Source organism: Rhinopithecus roxellana, chromosome 14, assembly GCF_007565055.1.
Source record: "Rhinopithecus roxellana isolate Shanxi Qingling chromosome 14, ASM756505v1, whole genome shotgun sequence".
NCBI classification, from domain to species: domain Eukaryota; kingdom Metazoa; phylum Chordata; class Mammalia; order Primates; family Cercopithecidae; genus Rhinopithecus; species Rhinopithecus roxellana.
Genome location: NC_044562.1, coordinates 25,626,623 through 25,648,428, shown reverse-complemented (window position 1 = coordinate 25,648,428; position 21,806 = coordinate 25,626,623). Strand labels below are relative to the sequence as shown.

The 21,806-nt window shown below is 41.6% G+C and overlaps 1 protein-coding gene across 1 annotated transcript in view; it reads right to left on the bottom strand.

Annotated features, from left to right (window-relative positions):
• Window positions 1–21,806, bottom strand: part of AP1S3 (adaptor related protein complex 1 subunit sigma 3) — a 76,820-nt gene that overhangs the window by 16,966 nt on the left and 38,048 nt on the right. Inside the window, exon 2 of the mRNA XM_010356041.2 lies at window positions 1,478–1,656. Coding sequence (XP_010354343.1) covers window positions 1,478–1,656 — 179 coding nt within the window. The remainder of the gene's footprint in view (window positions 1–1,477; window positions 1,657–21,806) is intronic.

Genomic DNA, 21,806 nt, shown 5'->3' with positions numbered 1-21,806 from the left:
CGTTAATTACGCATGAAAGGCTCTCAACAAAATTGTACCTTGAAGAGCTATTATCAGGAGGACAGTATCCTTTCGCCCCTGGTAATCAGGGTGTCTTCACACCCCTCTCCAGCTTGTCAATTGTTTTTTATAAAATAGAAAGCCCTGACCAGTGCTGTCAGGAGCCCACGCTCCCCACCCTCCCGCTTCACAACGGGCTTCAGTCATTCTGTGTGAGCCTCCCTCCTCAACTTGTCAGACTCCAACCTTGGGGCCAGCAGATGGGGCTTCGCAGGCACTTGCTGGTAATTTACTCCACTGAGTATCAGTCTGTGAAGGTTACCTCTGTTTTTCCCAATCAGTTTTACAGACACCCTTTGCAAGAGCATATCTAAGGAGCATAACTGCTTCCAGGAGTTGCAGTGGGGTGTTGGATACAAGGTCAAGTTAGCTGTGTTCTGTTCCTGGCTTAGGCATCAATTACCTGGGTCTCTAAGGGCAAAATCATGTTACCTCTCAGGCTTAGTTCTCTCACCTATGGAGGGTCCTTTCTAGTAATGGTCTTGCCATGGCAAGGAGGTATGGTAAAAAGAATATGCAGGCTTTAAAGCCAAAAAGATCTGGATTTGAAGCCTGGCTCTAGCAATTAACACTCAATTACTGTGACTGGGAACTGACTACTTAAACTCTTTGTGTCCTCAATGTACTCATCACAAATTCAAGTAATAGGCATAATAAGAGCTGTCCCACTGAACACATCCCCATCTCTCTGTCATACTAACCTCCATTTTTTCCAAAGCACTTGTTACTGACTAAAAATATTTTATTTGGTTACTTAATAAATATGTATACTACATGAGAGCAGGAATGTCAACTGTCTTGTTCACTGATGTATTCACAGCCATTAGAACAATGCAGGAATGGCGGGCATGACAGCTAACACCTGTAATCCCAGCACTTTGGGAGGCCGAGGCAGGTGGATCACCTGAGCACAGGAGTTCCAGACCAGCCTGGCCAACACGGTGAAACCCCACCTCTCTTAAAATACAAAAATTAGTCAGGCATAGTGGCAGATGCCTGCAATCCCAGCTACTCAGGAGGCTGAGGCAAGAGAATCGCTTGAACCCAGGAGGTGGAAGTTGCAGTGAGCCAAGATCATGCCATTGCACTCCAGCCTGGGTGACAGAGTGAGATTCCATCTCCAAAAAATTAAAAAAGAACGATGCCAGGAATGTAACAGGTTTTCATACCACTTTTCTTGAATGCATGCGTGCACTATCAAGGTGTAGTTTATTTACCTAGAATCCATCCTGGTACCTAGAATTTCTTTCAATAAAATGAGAGTTATTTTCTAGTTAGTCTATTGGTACAAATATCTGCGCCCCAGCCTTCAAAGATTTCAGTAAGTGATGGAATTGGTATAGCAATCTAAAATGTTCAGGATTAGAACAAACCAAAACAAGACTGAGAAACTGAGCTCTCAAAAAGTTACTCACACCTTTTATAAACAAGTTTTAGTTCCTTCCAGTCAACAAAACTGCTTGTCCTGTGACCACGGGAGAGAATAATCTGAACAATTTCCCGGGTGATCTTCTTCCTCTCTTTGTCAGGCAGAGTGATGTACCATTTCTGTAGCCGCAATTTCCCTTGTCGACTGAAGAGCAATATGAAATGTATCTAGAACAAACAAAGCGCACAAAAAACAGAACCGGATCAACCAAGTCATTCTGTCGTTCTGCAAAGACACTGAAATTCAGTGATGGATTTACATAGAAAGATAATTCTGAACAGATGAAAAAACACTTATCAGCATGGAAACTATCTCATCTGACAAATTATATTTAACCCATCAGAGAAAAAAGAAATGTGTATATCACAGACGTAGCTTACTTTTATTAGAGGAGAAAACTAAGTTTTTTATTTTAATTCTTTTTTTTTTTTTTTTTTTTTAGATGGAGATAGAGTCTCGCTCTGCTGCCCAGGCTGGAGTGCAGTGGCGCAATCTCGGCTCACTGCAACCTCCACCTCCTGGGTTCAAGCAATTCTCCTGCAAAGCCTCCTGAGTAGCTGGAATTACAGGCGCCCCCACCTCCATGCCCAGCTAATTTTTGTATTTTTAGTAGAGACGGGGTTTCACCATGTTGGCCAGGCTGGTCTCGAACTCCTGACCTCAGGTGATCACCCTGCCTCAGTCTCCCAAAATGCTGGGATTACAGGCATGAGCCACCGCGCCTGGCCTTATTTTAATTCTTTTTAAGTGTTATAAACACATATAGGGAAAAATATATCAAGAAAGTAGTAGTACTTCTGTTTTTAAAACATTAATTTCTTCCTCTACAAGACAAAAAAAAAATGTTAAGGCAATAGAAGGGTTTACTTTAAAAATTACATTCCAGCACCATATTTAACTATAGAAACATAATAATAATATAGAAATAAAGGGAAGAAGAAAAGGAAGTGAGGCTGAAGCAAGGGGCAAGAGAAAGTGAGAAGCTGTCTTAAATGTAAGCTTTTTTTTTTTTTTTTTTTGAGACAGAGTCTTGCTTTGTCACTCAGGCTGGAGTACAGTGGCATGATCTCAACCCACTGCAATTTCCACCTCCCAGGTTCAAATGATTTTCATGTCTCAGTCTCCCAAGTAACTGAGATTACATGTGCACCATGCTCAGCTAATTTTTGTGTGTTTTTAGTAAAGACGGGGTTTCACCATGTTGAACAGGCTGGTCTCGAACTTCTGCTGTCAGGTGATCCACCCATCTCAGCCTCCCAAAATGCTGGAATTGCAGGCATGAGTCACTGCATCCAGCCTTAAATGTAAGCTCTTTTCTCCACTTTGCATGTTACTTGGCTGAGAGCTTTAGAATCAACCATCTCAAGTTACAATTGTCTTTGGCATCACCATAGACTCCTAACAATTTAGACAGTGTATTGGCTACACCAGGAAACAACCTGATTTTATTTTCAAATAAGTTTCAAAATGTATATTTGAAATGATGGTGATGAATTTTAAAAGGTTTAAATAAGCAGAAGACATTAGAACATCTGGAAATTTACTTCAAAACCTTGGAAGGTACAGCACTTGCTGGCTCATACCTGTAATCCCAGCACTTTGGGAGGCCAAGGTGGGATAATCACTTGAGTCCAAGAGTTTGAGACAAGCCTGGGCAACACAGTGAGACACCATCACTACATTTTTTAAGGCTCTGGTAGAATGTTTTCTTAAAAAGAAATTTTTAAAAACCCTTGCAGGTATGGTATATTTAATTTTTGGAAATTGTCAGATGGCCTAATCTTTATTTTATGAGAATTCAGTTTTCTCAATCCACGGTATCAGAAGATCAGGTTTAGAATCATAATTTATTTTGTCCAGTTGTTTTGTTTTTAAAAAATAAAGTGCATTGTTTCAGTTAATTATGTCATGAAGGAAATTATATATACTGGGAACAAAAAATTATTAGATTTTAAGAAAACATTTTACAGATAAAAGCTTAAACTTCAGGCTGGGTGCGGTGGCTCATGCCTGTAATCCCAGCACTTTGGGAGGCCGAGGTGTGTGGATCACCTGAGGTCAGGAGTTCGAGACCAGCCTGACCAACATGGAGAAACCCCGTCTCTACTAAAAATACAAAATTAGCTGGATGTGGTGGCACATGCCTGTAGTCCCAGCTACTCAGAGACTGAGGCAGGAGAATTGCTTGAATCTGGGAGGTAGAGGTTACAGCGAGCTGAGATCACACTATTGCACTCCAGCCTAGGCAACAAGAGCGAAACTCTGTCTCGAAAAAATATAAAGATTCAACTCTATTGAAAAGGCTGAGGCCTAAATGTTGTGACATAAACCATTACAACTCACTAGGTGGTGATATCTGAGGGTCAAATTAAACCATGCTTTTTACTCAGATCTTCCCCTAACTGCCTCAGTCTACAGAATTTGAGGTCTTCTTCTTTTGAAGTGTAGTGGCATGAGCATAGCTCACTGCAGCCTCAACCTCTCAGGCTCAGGCGATCCTCCCACCTCAGCCTCCCCAGTAGCTGGGACCACAGGCATGCACCACCATGCCTGGCTAATATATATATATATATATACACACACACACACACACACACACACACACACACACACACATATATATATATATATATATTTTTTTTTTTTTTTTTTTTTTTGTAGAGATGAGGTCTCCCTATGTTGTCCAGACTGGTCTCAAACTCAAGCCTACAGAATATGAGGTCTTCTTTTGGAGTGCAGTGGCATGATCATAGCTCATTGCAGCCTCAACCTCCCAGGCTCAAGTGATTCCCCCTGCCTTGGCTTGCCAAAGTTCTGGGATTACAGGCATGTGCCACCATGCCCAGCTAATACTTTTTAAATGTTGTTGTAGAAATGAGGTCTCCCTATGTTGCCCAGACTGGTCTCAAACTCCTAGGCTCAAGCGATCCTCCCGCCTCCGTCTCCCAGAGTGTTGTGATTACAGGCATGAACCACCACGCCCAGCTTGAGGTTCTTAATAATTCATCTTTGTTTTTTTCTGGTAACTACAAATTACTTTTTTAATAATTTCAAATTTCTGTGTTAGATTCAGGGAGTTCATGTGTGCATTTGTTACATGGGTATATTGTGTGATGCTGAGGTTTCGGATACAACTGAACCTGTCAACCAGACACTGAGTATAGTACTTAAGTTAGCTTCTTAGCCCTTGCCCCGCACCCTTTCTTCCCCCTCTAGTAGTCCCCAGTGTGTATTGCTGCCACCTTTATGTTCATAAGTATCTAGTGTTTAGCTCTTGCTTGTGAGAACATGCAATATTTGATTCTCTGTTACTGTGTTAATTCCCTTAGGATAAGGGCCTCCAGTTGCATCCATGTTGCTGCAAAGGACGTGATTTTGTTCTTTTTTAGGCTGTGTAGTATTCCGTGATATATATGTATATTACCAGGTTTTCTTTATCCATTCCACCATTGATGGGCGGATCCATGTCTTTCTATTCACTTTCTATTGTGAATAGTGAATAGGCAATCTTCTTAGAAAAGAAACATCCGTCATAATAATGATATGAGGCCCAAGACATCACAGGTGATGAGAAACCAATTTAAAAACCCTCCTCATCAGCAGCTTTAAGAAAAATCACCTTCAGTCTGAAATTTTAACATAGCTTTTTTTTTTTTTTTTTTTTTTTTTTTTTTTTAGTATCTGTTTCACTACAACACAGGTATAAACAATTCAACATTCTTGGCCAGGTGTGGTGCCTCACACCTGTAATCCTGGCACTTTGGAAGGCTGACGAAGGAGAATTGCTTGAGCCCAGGAGTTTGAGAGTAGCCTGGGAAACATAGTAAGACTCTAAATCATATCTATCTAAAATAACAATAATAATCAAATTCAATAATCAAACACTACCTTCTGAGAATTGTATTGAGAAGGGTATTTTTGCTTCCAAGAGGAGATCATAAAAGTGACTGACATTCTAAGAGCATAAAATAGAATGGTTATATGATCACAAGAGAATAAGGCTCAGCATTGCATCATCACGGTGAGTAAGAGAATAAGGCTCAGCATTGCATCATCACGGTGAATAAGATTATTCAATCCAATGCCTACTGAACAGTTCCATTTTTACTGGGAAAATGAAGTCCACACATTTGCCTGGTATTCTCTTGCATTTCCTGCTAGAAATTTTTCTTCTGCCATCTAACCTAAATCTCTTGTTATAATTTAAACCAGTTTTCCCTGACTTTATCCATAGATTATATAAAAGGAGAATGTATCAAGTATCTTTGGAAGAATAACTAACTTCACGGATTTAAGTCTTTTTCTTTTTTTTTTTTGAGACAGAGTCTCACTCTGTCACCCAGGCTGGAGGGCAGTGGCACAATCTTGGATCACTGCAACCTCCTCTTTCCAGGCTCAAGTGATCCTCTTGCCTCAGCCCCCCGGAGTGACTGGGATTACAGGCATCCATCATGCCCAGCTAATTTTTGTATTTTTAGTAGAGATGGGGTTTCACCATGTTGGCCAGGCTGATCTTGAACTCCTGATCTCACGTGATTGGCCCGCCTCGGCCTCCCAAAGTGCTGGGATTACAGGTGTGAGCCACTGCACCCAGCCGCCATTAAGTCTTCTTTTAGCCTTTTCCTTCCAGACAAAATAAGCCAGGTTTTATGTCTTCTCTTTATTGGTTCTATTTTCAGATCTCATAATCATCATCTTGAGCATCCTCTGGGAATTCTCCATAGGCTAAATGTTACTTTTAATCTAGGGCACCTAGATCAACGTTGGAAGTTCTATTGAGAGGTGTAACTATTGCTGGGTTTAATAATGGATGCTTTTCTAGTTGGTCTGTAGTGCAAACTTATCTCAGGATCAGGTGCCTGCCTTCTTAAACAAGAATCAACAATGTAGAACAACAAACAAAGAGCAATGTTTCCTTCTAACAACAAATTCAAGGAGAAAGGATGATCAGGAAAATAATACATCCATTAAGCCCATATAAAATGCAAATATGCATTCCAAACTCAAAAACAGCAATAGATTCAAACGTATCCAATAATTGCATTGCATGAGGCAGTGTTCGAAGATTTAGCCCTCTCAAGTTCTGCTCTGCTTGAGAACTGGGCTTGTGTTGTCGTGTCTGTCACCTCTCCAGATTTAATGAGGTATCTTGAACAAACTGGAAGAATGAATTGTAATGATTCACAAGAGTTCATCACCTCCAGCAATTAATTTTATCCAATTTATCAGTTTAGTCATTTAGGGCGCATTTGAATAATACTCTTCAAAAGGTTAATTTTTTAAAAGTACCATTTTTTATTAGTATTTGCTTGAGAGTAGAAAAAAAAGGCATGGGAAGACTTTTTCAATATTTGCCAAGAGCCAACCTAAATGCAAGTAGATGTTATAAACAAGTTCATCTGACTTCGGAAAACAACACTCTAGCATTCCCTTTCAATAATATTGTTGGGACAAAAGGAACAATGGAGGGACTCTCCCAAGAGACACCAACTTCAGCAACAGCTGTAACATCCAATGAGGTGTGCTGACTTCTTACACTTGACCCAAATGCTTGGCACCAAGTGGGCAGCTGGTCCCACCAAGACCTCCATCCCCACCTCCAAAGGGGCAACTTCTGTCAGCCGCCATCTTGAGAGGTCTCACTTGTTAACAGATTATCCTTCAAACCCAAAGACATCAGGTGATTCCAGCTTTCTTTGTCCTCAGAGTGTCTACTAGAGCAATCCTTGACCTAATTGGGCACAGCCCCAAATTCTCATTTAGACTCAGAACGCAAACTTCTCTGGGCGTTTTCTAATCTCTTTCTGAAGCACGTTCTGGGGGACACTGTTAGTCCTCTGAGGGAAGCACGAAGCAGAGCAGCACCAGTCTGCTGAGTCCGCACTCTGGCCGGTGTCAGCATTTTCCTTCTAGGTGAAGAGGAACCCTGAAGGCTTCCAGTAGCAGCTTTGGTTCACATCTCCCTGCTCTTGACCTGGATCCATGAAGTGGACCCACAGCCAGCTTCTAGGAAGAGAGACATCCAGGACCCTGCCCTGTCCCCAGCATCGTCACACTCCAAACTCCAGCCTTTCAGGACTAGCTCCTATCTCAGGACCTGAGCTGCTCAGACAAATACTCAGGCTGTGATTGGCCCATGGTTCTGAAGGCTGTTACACTATGTATAGGGGCTATTACCACCTTATTTACAGCACTCTGTGCTCTAACACAGGTTCCATCAACCTGAGAGGCCATCGTCCGGTGGCCCAGATAATGACACATCACTTAACGCCACTGCTCTGATCCTCACTTCCTCAGTCCTTTTTCCTGCATCTACAACCACTCTGCAAATTCCCAAACCCAATCAGCCCATCCACCCTCACCTTTACTTCTACATGGAGGTCACCAGACGCCCCTGAGAAAAACCAAAGAGGGCTTTGCAAATTAGTGCCACTGTTAAGGTCTGATGACCAAGCTCGGCTGAATCTCCTGTGGTACTCGGAGACCCTCCACGTACCTCTCAATGCAAAGGACTTCCAAGCATCTTCCCCTTTGATCCCCCACTGAGTCATTTCATATCACCACCATGCCCCCATATTCCCAGTCTCCATCCTCACTCCCTGACTCTGAGAGGATAAAAGTCATTCTGGGGACTCCTTTGGCTCCTCCCACACTTGTATAGCTGTGTGCACAGACTTGTCACACCCACTCCCCAACACGATGTATTTTCTTCCTGCATCAGAGAGCACAACGCTTCTCACATTCTGGCTTTCAACCCTCACCTACCTCTTTGAGAGCACGGCATCGTCACTTCCACACTGCCAGGTTGTGTCCCTCACCTGCAAATGCTGAATAACCCAAGTCTCTCTCATCTTTAAAAAACAATCACCCGCCACCCAGACCTCCAACTCTCCTGAAAAGTGACTCAGCAGTAAGTGTCAAGAGAAGTGCCCCTATCTTCGGTCTCAGTAATTCCGCTTTTAAAATCTGTCTTTGGCCAGGTGTGGTGGCCCATGCTTGTAATCCCAACACTTTGGGAGGCCAAGGCGGGAAGATCACTTGAGCCCAGGAGTTCAAGACCAGCTTGGGCGACATAGGGAAACTGTATCTCTACCAAAATAATAATAATAATAATAATAATATTTCTTAAGAATGTGCCCTAAAATGCAGACAAATATTGAGGCATTAGATGTTTACTACACTTCTTTATATTAGCATACAAAAACAAACTAAAAAATGCCTAAATATCCAATAATAGAGTTTAAATGATATTTACTAAATAATTTCAACAAAGTAAGAATGCTTATGATACAATGTTGTTTAAAAAAGATGGCTAGGCGCGATGGCTCATACCTGTAATGCCAGCACTTTGGGAGGCCGAGGCGAGCGGATCACCTGAGGTCAGGAGTTCGAGACCAGCCTGGCCAACATGACGAAACTCTCTCTACTAAAAATACAAAAAATTAGCCAGGTGTGGTGGCGGGTGCCTGTAATCCCAGCTACTCAGGAAGCTGAGGCAGGAGAATTGCTTGAACCCGGGAGGCAGAGGCTGCAGTGAGATGAGATCATGCCACTGCACTCCAGGCTAGGCAATAAGACCAAAACTCCATCTCAAAAAAATAAAAATAGAAAAGATTATATTGTGTGTGTAGTATAGCAAAAATGTAAAAGTATTCTTGCAAAAAAAAAATTACATGAAAGAAATACACTAAATTGTTACAGTGGTTATCTTACAACAGTGAAATTGTAAATGTTATTTTCTTCTTTGTACTTGTCTGTATTTTCCAAAATTCATGTATGATTCTATAATTAGAAAAAAAAAAGCTTAATAAAAAGAATATCCATGAGTTCAATAAAAATCAGCCAACATGCTATCTGAAGGTCTAATACTAAGTAAATGCCAAAGTTCTTTCAACAAATAAAACTTTAGCTCAAAGAGATAGTACACTACTCAGGTGACCTTGTAGTAATGGCAAAAAGAATTGCAGACTGTGTGGCTGCCAGTGGTTGTGGCAAGTGTGTCGGGGAGGGATGAACAGGTGGAGGACAGAAGATTTTAGGGGAGTGCAAATACTCAGTATGATATTATAATGGAGGATCCGTGTCATTATAAATTTGTCCAAACCAATAGAATGTCCAACACCAACAATGACCTCTACATGTAACAAGCTCACACTGTACTCCCTGAATCTAAAATAAAAGTTGAAATTACAAAACAAAAAATAAATTAACTACAGAGAGGAGTCGGTGTAGGCTCATCAGTTGCAACAGGTGTACCACTCCGGTGGGGACGTTGATAACAGGAGAGACTCCACATGTGTTGGGGCAGGAGCTATATGAGATATCTCGTACCTTCCACTCAATTTGGTCGTGAACTTAATACTGCTCTAAAAAAATTAAGTCTTAAGAAATGTATGAACTGTGTAACCAAAGTATCTCCTAGCTACACAACTAAGATGACAATTACGTATGCATAGGGAAAACAGTCATAGGTAAGGATCATTTAAAAATGATCATTGTTGCCTTGTTAAGATGGAGGAGCCCTAATAACTGTTTTTCTCTAATTTCAAAGCAACGTCATTTAATTCTGGCAATCAACTGGAGAAAGTGAACGGGCAGGAAAGTGTGAACCTGCAGTGTAGGTTTCACTCACATTAACTAGAGCATTGTTTTTACAACAGGTGAAATCCAGTAGGTTATAAAAGAAACTTAGTAGATTGTAATCAACATAATAAAACAATCCAGGGATGGTGGATCCTGCATGCAACCCCAGCACTTTGGGAAGCTGAGACAGGAAGATTGCTTGAGGTCAGGTGTTCAAGACTAGCCTGGGCAATATAGTGAAACTCTGTGTCACTACAAAAAAAAAGTATTAAATTAAAAAAAAAAAAAGAAGAAGAAGAAGGCCAGGCATGGTGGCTCATGCCTGTAATTCTAGCACTTTGGGAGGCCAAGGTGAGCAGATCACTTGAGTTCAAGAGTTCAAAACCAGCCTGGGCAACATGGTGAAACCCCATAATCTCTACCAAAGATACAAAATTAGCCAGGCATGGTGGTGCAGTTGTAGTCCCAACTACTTGGGGGACTACGACGGCAGAAGGATCACTTGAACCCAGGGGGTGGAGGCTGCAGTGAGCTGAGATCATGCCACTGCCCTCCAGCCTGGGTGACAAAGTGAGACCCTGTCTCGAAAAAAAAAAAAAAAAAAAAAAAGAAGTGATATGGTTTGGATCTATGTCCCCACTAAACTCATGTCGAATTGTAATCCCCAGTGTTGGAGATGGGGCTCAGTGGGAGGTGACTGGATCATGAGGATCTAGAGTTCTCATGAATGGGTTAGCACCATCTCCTTGATGCTGTTCTCACGAGAGTCAGTGAGTGAGTTATTGTGAGATCTGGTTGTTTAAAAGTGTGTGGCAACTCCCCTCCCTCTTCTTCCTGCTCCAGCCATGTGAGGTGCTGCTTCCCCTTTGCCTTCAACCATGATTGTAAGTTTCCTCAGGCCTCCCCAGAAGCAGAAACCACTATGCTTCCTATACAGCCTTCAGAACCGTGGGCCAATTAAACCTGTTTTCTTTATAAATTACCCAGTCTCGGGTATTTCTTTACAGCAATGCAAGAACGGATGAATACAAGAAGAAATATTTGTAGACATCTGCAACACTCCTGGGTCTTAACCCTTCAGGGTGTGCAAAGCCATATGTCTTCATTTAAGAGAGAAAGGTGTTCCTAAGCTAAGAAGTTGACAGAAATCTTCAAGCAAACTTTGGAAGATAGAGACAGAAATGAGATGACAGATTTGGCAAAATAGGGGAAGTTGTCACTGAAAGGGTGAATTCCCAAGAGAAACCAGATATGTCTCCCCAGAGAATGCCTGAGAACAACACTTGGGGGCACCATGTCCCTAGAATACAAGGGATAAGGCAGAGTTCTGAAAGAAGGGAGAACGGCTAAAAGTCTCCCTATCAAGTAACTGACATGTGCACATGCAGATTTCTAGGGACTACAGCTAAGTGAAAACGCACATGCATATGCAACACACACACACACACACACACACACAAACTATACCACACAGTAAGTTTCCAATTGCTTTATCCAAGGGTACAGAAATTTAGGAACTCCATGCAGTTGGAGAACCTCTTAGCACAGCTTGCTCCATCCCCCAGAGTCAGTAGCCTCCCAAGCAGGGCTGCTGACACTGTTCACACAAAGCAGGGCATTACCTAATCTGAGAAGTTCCAATGTAAATGCCACAGTTCTTTTTTTCGAGATGGAGTCTCACTCTGTTGCCCGGGCTGGAGCACAGTGGTATGATCTTGGCTCGCTGCAACCTCCACCTCCCGGGTTCAAGTGATCCTCGTGCTGTGCCTCAGCCTCCCGAGTAGCTGGGATTATAGACATGTGCCACCATGCCTGGCTCATTTTTGTATTTTTAGTAGAGATCGGGTTTCACCACATTGGCCAGGCTGGTCTCGAACTCCTGACCTCAAGTGATCCACCCACCCGGGCCTCTCAAAGTGCTGGGACTACAGGCATGAGCCACTGCACCAGGCTGGATTGCCACAGTTCTTATATACTTAAGGCTTACATCCCCACTCAAAGGACTTACACCATCTTCACTCTTAAGAAGAGATACTTGGCCGGGTGCAGTGGTTCACACCTATAACCCCAGGACTTTGGGAGACCGAGGCGGGCAGATCTCCTGAGGTCAGGAATTCAAGACCAGTCTGGCCAACATGGTGACACCTCAACTCTACTAAAAACACAAAAATTAGCTGGGCGTGGTGGCACATGACTGTAATCCCAGCTACTTGGGAGGCTGAGGCAGGAGAATTGCTTGAACCTGGGAGGCAGAGGTTGCAGTGAGCCAAGGTTGCACCACTGCACTCCAGTCTGGGTGACAGAGCAAGACTCTGTCTCAAAAAAAAAAAAAAAAAAAAAAAAGAGAGAGAGAGAGAGAGAGAGATTTACAGATGTCTGCAACCCTCCTGGATCCTAAACCTAATTCACAGCCTGAAAAGCTATATATGTAAGGTTTCTGAACCTCCATCTCTAGCTTTGTTGTACAGAAAAACCCATCTCTTAATTCAAGAGACTGAATGATTCTTCCCTGAAGCCACTAAATGGCAGAGAAAAGACCTTAGGTACTAACAATGAAGACTCCAGTCAACCTGTCTATGCCCTCAGACACCCTGCTTCTAAATATGAGTAGATGACAAGAGTCCCAGGCATTTGAAAACAGCCTGTGACAAGAAAGAGACAGAAAAGAACAAATAGAATAAAAAAAAAAAAAAAAAACACTGGATACTGTAACAAATCACAGAGCTACAGAGCTGAACAAATTGCTATACACAAACACATACACACACACAATATACTCAGAGATGGTTAAAAGATGATGTTCCTATGTTAGTAAAACAGTTTCCTTTTTTAAAAAGAGGTAAGAAAAAGTTCTTAAAAGTCAAAAACTATGATAACCAAAATAAAGTCAAAGGTATCTCCAATAAACTGGACCCCTCAAAAAATAGATGTAAGCTAAGCACAGTGGAATGCCTGTAGTCCCGGCTACTCCAGAGGCTGAAGCAGGAGGATCACTTGAGCCCAGGAGTTCAAGGCCAGCCTGGAAAATATAGTGAGATCCTATCCTTCAAAAATAATTTTTAATAGATGGGAAATTAATGGAAAATATAAAACTATAGAGGGGGTGCCGGGTATGGTGACTCATGCCTACAATCCTGGCACTTTGAGAGGCCAAGGTGGGTGGATCACTTGAGACCAGGAGTTCAAGGCCAGCCATGGTCAACATGACAAAATCTGTCTCAAAAAAACAAACAAACAAACAAACAAACAACAAAAAAAAAAAAACCCAGGCATGGTGGCACATGCCTATGGTCCCAGCTACTCAGGAGGTTGAGGTAGGAGGATTGCTTAAGCCCGGGAGGCAGCGGTTGCAGTGAGCCGTGATCATGCCACTCCACTTCAGCCTGGGTGATAGTGCAAGACTCTATCTTAAAAAAAAAAAAAAAAAAAAAACTATAGGCAATCAAACAAGAAGGTGTAATGATATCTAGAAAGATGGAGCAGAGATAATGGAGAGGAAGAAAATACCAAAGAAAGAATTCAAAATTTTTTCAAGAACTAAGTAGATGAGACTTCAGATTTTAAAAAGCTCATCAAGTGTGCAGCACAATGAATTTTAGAAACACATCAACATGAAACTTCAGAACAACCATGACAAAGAGAGTAGCCTGAGATTCCAGGAAGACAGTTTACATGCAATGGATCAGAAACCAGAACCTGCAATAGTAGATGCTGAAAGATGAGAAGTCTACATCCAGCCAAATTATCAATCAAGAGACATGACATTTTGACACATGCAAAGACTAAAAATACAAAGAAAAGAAATTGCCTCCAGTCTTTTTTTTTTTTTTTTTTTGAGACAGAGTCTTGCTCTGTTGCCCAGGCTGGAGTGCAGTGGCATGATCTCAGCTCACTGCAACCTCTGCTTCCGGGTTCAAGCAATTCTCCTACCTCAGCCTCCTGAGTAGCTGGGATTACAGGCACCTGCCACCACGCTTGGCTAATTTTTTGGTATTTTCAGTAGAGATGAGGTTTTGCCATGTTGGCCAGGCTGGTCTCAAACTCCTGACCTCAAGTGATTCACCTGCCTTGGTCTCCCAAAGTGCTGAGATTACAGGCACGACCACTGCGCCCAGCAATTGTTTGATTTTACCTAAAACAGTTTTTTTTCAACCTGTACAGGTTCATAGAATAAGGATGTCATGAGTCTACTGGCCTATAGGTGAAGTAATACACTTTAACATATGTCCTGAAAGATAATACATATTTATGGTATAAAATGTGATTTTTATACATATACATTATAAAGTGATTACCACAATCAAGCTAATTAGCATATCCATCACCTCACATAGTTAAAATCCGTGTGTGTGTTGTGACATTTAAGATCTACTTTCAAGATTCAGTTAATCACAATCAGAAATGATAAGAGGGATATTATCATTGACCCCACAGAAATACAACTAACCATCATAGAACACAAAAACACCTCTATACACATAAACTAGAAAATCTAGAAGAGATGGACAAATTCCTGGACACATACACCCTCCCAAGACTGAACAAGAAAGAAATTTGATCCCTGAATAGACCAATAGATCAATAACTTTTTCTGAAGTTGAGACAGTAACAAATAGTCTACCAACCAAGAAAAGCCCAGGATCAGATGAATTCACAGCTGAATTCTACCAGAGGTGCAAAGAACTGGGACCATTCCTACTGAAAATATTCCAGAACACTGAAAAGGAGGGACTTCTCCTAACTCATTCATGAGGCCAACATCATCCTGAAACCAAAACCTGGCAGAGATACAACAACAACAACAACAACAACAACAACAAAACACTTCAGGCCAATATCCTTGATGAACATCAATGCAAAAATCCTCAACAAAATACTGGCAAACCAAATCCAGCAGCACATCAAAAAGCTTATCCACCATGATCAAGTTGGCTTCATCCCCAGGATGCAAGGTTCGTTCAGCATACACAGATCAATAAATGTGATTCATCACATAAACAGATATGAAGACAAAAATCACATGATTATCTCAATAGATGCAGAAAAGCCCTTTGATAAAATTCAACATCCCTTCATGTTAAAAACTCTCAATAAACTAGATATTGAAGGAACATATCTCAAAATAACAAGAGCCATTTGTGACAAAAGCCAATATCATACTGAACGGGCAAAAGCTGGAAGCATTATTCTTGAAAACCAGCACAAGATAAGGATGCCCTCTCTCACTACTCTTACTCCACATAGTATTGGAAGTTCTGGTTAGGGCAATCAAGCAAGAGAAAGAAATAAAGCATATTCAGATAGGAAGAGAGGAAGTCAAACTATCTTTATTTGCAGATGACATGATCCTATATTTAGAAAATCTTATCATCTCAGCCTGAAAGCATCTTAAGCTAATAAGCAACTTTAGCAAAGTCTCAGAATACAAAAATGAATGTGCAAAAATCACTAGCATTCCTATACACCAACAACAGGCAAGCCAAGGGCCAACTCATGAATGGATTCCCATTCACAACTGCCACAAAAGGAATAAAATACCTAAGAATACAGCTAACAAAAACCACTGCTCAAAGAAATCAGAGATGACACAAACAAACGGAAAAACATTCCATACTCATGGACAGAAAGAATCAATATCATGAAAATGACCATATTGCACAAAGCAATATACAGATTCAATGCTATTCCCATTAAACTACCATTGACATTATTCACAGAATTAGAAAAAATTATTTTAAAATTCATATGGAACCAGAAAAGAGCCCGAATAGCCAAGACAATCCTAAGCAAAAAGAATAAAGCTGGAGGCATTACACTACCCAAACTATACTACAAAGCTACTACTTTCAGGCTACTACTTCAAACTATGTTACAAGACTACAGTAACCAAAACAGCATGGTACTGGTACAAGAACAGACACATTGACCGTGGAACAGAATTGAAAACTCAGAAGTAAGACCTCACTCTTACAACCATCTGATCTTCGACAAACCTGACAAAAATAAGCAATGAGGAAAGGACTTCCTATTTAATAAATGGTGCTGGGAGAACTGACTAGCCATATGCAGAAGATTGAAACTGTGCTCCTTCCTTATACTATGTTAAAAAATCAACTCAAGATGGATTAAATACTTAAATGTAAAACCAAAACTACAGAAACCATAGAAGAAAAGCTAAGCAATACCATTCAGGACATAGTCATGAGCAGATTTCATGACGAAAATGCCAAAAGCAATTGCAACAAAAGCAAAAATTGACAAGTGGGATCTACTTAAAGAATTTCTGCACAGCAAAAGAAACTGTCATCAGAGTAGACAGACATCCTATAGAATGGGAGAAAATTTCTGCAATCTATTCATCTGACAAAGGTCTAATATCCAGCATCTACAAGGAACTTAAACAAATTTACAAGAAAAAAAAAAACACTAAAAAGTGGGCAAAGGACATGAACAGACACTTGTCTAAAGAAGACATACATGCAGCCAACAAACATGAAAAAAAAAAGCTCAACATCACTAATCATTTGAGAAAAGCAAATCAAAATCACAATGAGATACCACCTCACACCAGTCAGAATGGTCATTACTAAAAAGTCAAAAACCAACAGATGCTGATGAGGTTGTGAAGAAAAAGGAACACTTTTACACTGTTGGTGGGGGTGTAAATTAGTTCAAACATTATGGAAGACAGTGTTGCAATCCCTCAAAGTCCTACAGGCAGAAATACCATTTGATTGAGCAATTCCATTACTAGGTATATACCCAAAGGAATATAAATCATTATATTATAAAGATACATGCCTGTGTACATTCATTGCAGCACCATTCACAATAGCAAAGACATGGAGTCAACCTAAATGCCCATCCATGGAGTCAGACTAGACTAAGAAAATGTGGTACATACACAGCATGGAATACTATGCAGCCATAAAAAGGAATGAGATTCTGTCCTTTGCAGGGACATAGTGGAGCTGGAAGCCATTATCCTCAGCAAACGAATGCAGAAACAAAAAACCAAGTACTGCATGTTCTCACTTAGAAGTGGGAGCTGAATGATGAGAACACATGGACACATGTGGGGGAACAATGGGGAGTGGAGGTGGGAGGAGGGAGAGCATCCAGAAGAATAGCTAATGGATGCTGGGCTTAATACCTAGGTGATGGGATGATCTGTGCAGCATGCTCAAGTATATAATACATTATTATTAACTACAGTCACCAAGATGTACATTAAATCCCCAGAACCTATTCAACCTAACTAAAACTTTATACCCTTTGACCAACATCTCCCCTTTTCCCACCACTACCTAATACATTTTTTTGTTTTGTTTTGTTTTCCAGATGGTGTTTCACCATGTTGGCCAGACCCGTCTCAACTCCTGACCTCAGGTGATCCTCCCGCCTTGGCCTCCCAAAGTGCTGAGATTACAGACGTGAGCCACTGTGTTCAGTCCACAAGTTTTAAGTAGAAAGGATTGATAGTTTTTACTGATTCTGTGTTTGTCCTTTGTGTTTTAGTAAGTTACTACATATGATCCTCAGCTATCACCTTTGGATTAAAGAGGTTTCACCTCTTGAGCTTTTTTTCCTACCATAGGTTTCTTAATTCCCTTAACATTTTGCATTTTTCTTCCTGAATCATGCCTAACTCCATTTCTTGTTCAGAATGAGGACTCACATATTGGTGGAACTCTTAAATTTTGAGAAATAGCAACTAGCCCTCTATTAATATTCTGGGTGGAGAAGTGCTTTGGCTTTTCTATAAGGGTTAGAGAACACTAACCCCTATAACTAACCCCTATAACACTAAGACTATCACACCACTGCACTCCAGTCTGTGCGACACAGAGGGACTCCATCTCAAAAAACAAAACCAAATAAAATATAAAATAAAATAAATTATCCAGGAGTCAGTCCCTCCTGTGGTTTTCTTGAGAAAGCGCTCCTTTAAAAAGCCCAGGGTTTTATTGGGTATCAGAAACTTACAACTTGAATTACTTTTCTCCAGATAGGATAAACTCAATTAGCACTTGTATTTGCCACATCTTCTGGCAGCTTTATCCTGACAGGTTTAACAGTTCTCTGGCCAGAAGCGCCTAATAGCATCTGCAAACTAAAAGACCCAGCTGCCCTCTTCTTTCTGCTAGATCAATTATAAAAATGTTACACATGACTCATCTGAACACTCATTCCTCCAGGGCTCCATGGTTTACCTTTGCATGTCGGGATGAGCCTTTAAAACAATTATCCTGATGTCCTTCCTCTAAGTGCACTCTGAAAGCCACAAGACTATCTTTCCAAGGCTACTCCCTCTCAACTCTCTGCCTTACGTCTGAACCCCCATCAGAGGGGCTTTCTGAAAGTGGAAAGGAGGGATGTTCACTGTTTCTTCAGCAGCATGGCATATTCACCTTCTCAAAGGGCTCCAGCCAAATCCAGTTACCTCTTCCACAAGCCAAGTTGCCTTCTCCCTAGAAAGGCCATCTGCAAGCAGGGCGCCGTGGCTCACACCGATAATCCCAGCACTTCCAAGGTGGGCGGATCACCTGAGGTCAGGAGTTTGAGAACAGCCTGACCAACATGTAGAAACCCCATCTATACTAAAAATATAAAATTAGCCGGGCTTATGCCTGTAATCCCAGCTACTCAGGCTGAGGCAGGAGAATCGCTTGAACCCGGGAGGCAGAGGTTGCGATGAGCCAAGATTGCAGCAATGCACTCCAGCCTAGGCAACAAGAGTGAAACTCTGTCTCAAAAATTTTTTTTAAAAAAAATTTATTTTAAACAGGCCATCTGCTGAAGTCTTTCGTGACGTATCCTTAGTATAGATTTTACCAGCATGCTCTTGGTAGAAATAAGATTTGCCAGATGGAAGTTTCCCAGATACCTTTTACACATGTTCTTAGGATGAAGATTCACTGACATCTGCCAGTCTTCTATTTTTAGTGACCCTTTGAAACAAATTTGTTACATTCCACAAATTTAAATGTTAGCTTTTTCAAGCTTGTTGCATGCCATCTGGCCAAAATGGTATAACTCAATCACTGCTTTCGGATTTTGTCCAGGGCCCACGGGGCATTTATCACTAGGCCAGGCAGAGGGTGCTGGGAGGCAGTGGAGTAGCTTGGTTAAGTGGGAAAATTTTGGTAATCAGTAGCTTGAGAGCTTGTATTTAAATCCTGCCTCTGTCATTTATGAGCTAAGTCGATGTGAAAAAGTTACCTGATCTTTCCAGTCTCTTCATCAACAAAATAGGAAAAACAACAGTAAGGACCTCAGTGATGCTGGGAGAACAAAACGATATTACACATGTCCACCTCTATAGTGTAGAGTCCGGCAAAGAACGAGTATTCAGTAAATGTCTGTAATCATTAATAAATTACCCAGGCGGGTCGCGGTGGCTCATGCCTGTAATCCCAGCACTTTGGGTGGCTGAGGTGGGCAGATCACCTGAGGTCAGGAGTTCGAGACCAGCCTGGCCAATACGGCGAAAGCCCATCTCTACCAAAAATACAAAAATTAGCCGGACGTGGTGGCAGGCGTCTGTAATCCCAGCTACTTGGGAGGCTGAGGCAGGAGAATCGCTTGAACTCGGGAGGTGGAGGATGCAGTGAGCCAAGATCACACCATTGCACTCCAGCCTGGGCAACACAGAGAGACTCCGTCTCAAAAAAAAAAAAAATTAATTAATTAATAAAAAATAAATTATCCAGGAGTCAGCACCTCACATTTATACTCCCATTTATCTTCATCAAGGCAGGCAAAAACAATCTATGCTTCCCCATTCAGAATCATCCCATTACTACCCCATTATTTATTTCTCTAACAGTTTCCACGTTCTGATGGAAAGAGCCTCTTACAGCCATTTCACAGGTATCCAGAAGGACATTCTTGGGAAACAACAAACTATTTGCTGTCTAGCTGACTTACTTACTTTGTCTCCTTAATCGCCTGGTCTCATCAATCACCTTTCCATTATTATTATTTAAATAAGTTTATCCCAGAAACAGCAGGGATGTACTTAGAGGTGAGTAATCTGGAGTTCCTTTCTTTCGCTTGAACGCTGACCAATGGTCTTCTGATTATGTATTTATTCAAGTTCCCTGTAAGGTGTTTACTTCAGGGTTCCCCATTTTTTCACTTACGGATGTGTAGTCTTCTAGCATCCTTTTTTTTTTTTTTTTTCTTGAGATGGAGTTTCATTCTTGTCACCTAGGCTAGAGTGCAGTGGCGCAATCTCAGCTCACTGCATCCTCCATGTCGCAGGTTCAAGCGATTCTCCCGCCTCAGCCTCCCGAGTAGCTGGGATTACAGGTGCCCACCACTGTGCCCAGCTAATTTTTGTAGTTTTAGTAGAGACTGGGCTTCACCACATTGGCCAGGCTGATCTCGAACTCCTGACCTCAGGTGATCCACCCACCTTGGCCTCCCAAAGTGCTGGGATTACAGGCATGAGCCACGGTGCCTGGTCCTCTAACTTCTTTTTCTATAATTGAGTGGCAGCAGCGGAATTTTGAATTTTGAGTTTTCACCTTCCCTGCTGATTCCTTACTCGTACTGCATCACTCCTCTAAGGTGAATCACGTCTACTCTTTTCCCACCGGTTTCTAGGTGCAGACATAGCACCAGTTATGGTGGATCAGAAGGCAGGTGTGCCTGAACCAACTCCCCTCGTCTCTCTCTCCAGACCTCATGTCTTCATCCAAGAAATAGGAGAGCCAGGTCACATATCCAAATGCCTTTCACAGGCTGGGCAGAGGCAGGTAACATATTAAATAAAGGTAAAGGTTCAGCATCATACAATAGGGGGTGGAGGAGAGAGCAGCAACTAAGAATCACAAGCTCCAACGAAAGACACGGCCACAACTCTGCCATAGTCAAGTGTGGCCAAGAAAAACATGTCAATCACTGTTGCTGAGTCTTCAGAATTTTTTCCCAAAAGCCTGAAATCTGGATGATTAGGTGAAATATTGGGATTGTCTTAACGTTGTCAATTAGTAATAATAAAACCTTGTTTAGGCTGGACACGGCTCATGCCTGTAATCCCAGCACTTTAGGAGGCTGAGGCAGGTGGATCACCTGAGGTCAAGAGTTCGAGACCAGCCTGGCCAACATGGCGAAACCCCGTCTCTACTAAAAATACAAAAACTATCCAGCCATGGTTATAGGCAGGTGCCTATAATCCCAACTACTCAGGAGGCTGAGGCAGAAGAATCACTTGAACCCAGGGGGCAGAAGTTGCAGTGAGCTGAGATCGCACCACTACACTCCAGCCTGGGCAAAAGAGCAAAACTCTGTCTCAAAAAAATAAATAAATAAAATAAAATAAAATAAAACCTTGTTCAAGCTAAACAAAGCACACTGTGTGTGGATGTGGTCTGCAAGCTCCCTTTGGCTGCAGGCCTCATTTGAGGCCGCTAAATCAGATGATGGCTGGAGTCCCTCATCACACTAACACTCTACAGCTTTGCTTGGCGCAAGAGCTTTCTCCTTTCTGTGGCTTCTGAGACTACCTATTGAGGAAGCGGTCCTCTGACCCAAGAACCTTGCTTCCATATCTCAGCCTAATATTATCGTCAAATCTGTTCTGAGATCAAAGTCTCTCATTTACATATATACATCAAATGTTACAGGGTTTTTTTCCCCTCTAGGTTGCCGGCTCAGGTTTCTATGATAAATGAGAGGAAAATTTATATAAAAAATTATATCTACACAATCTCAGAATGTCATTTGG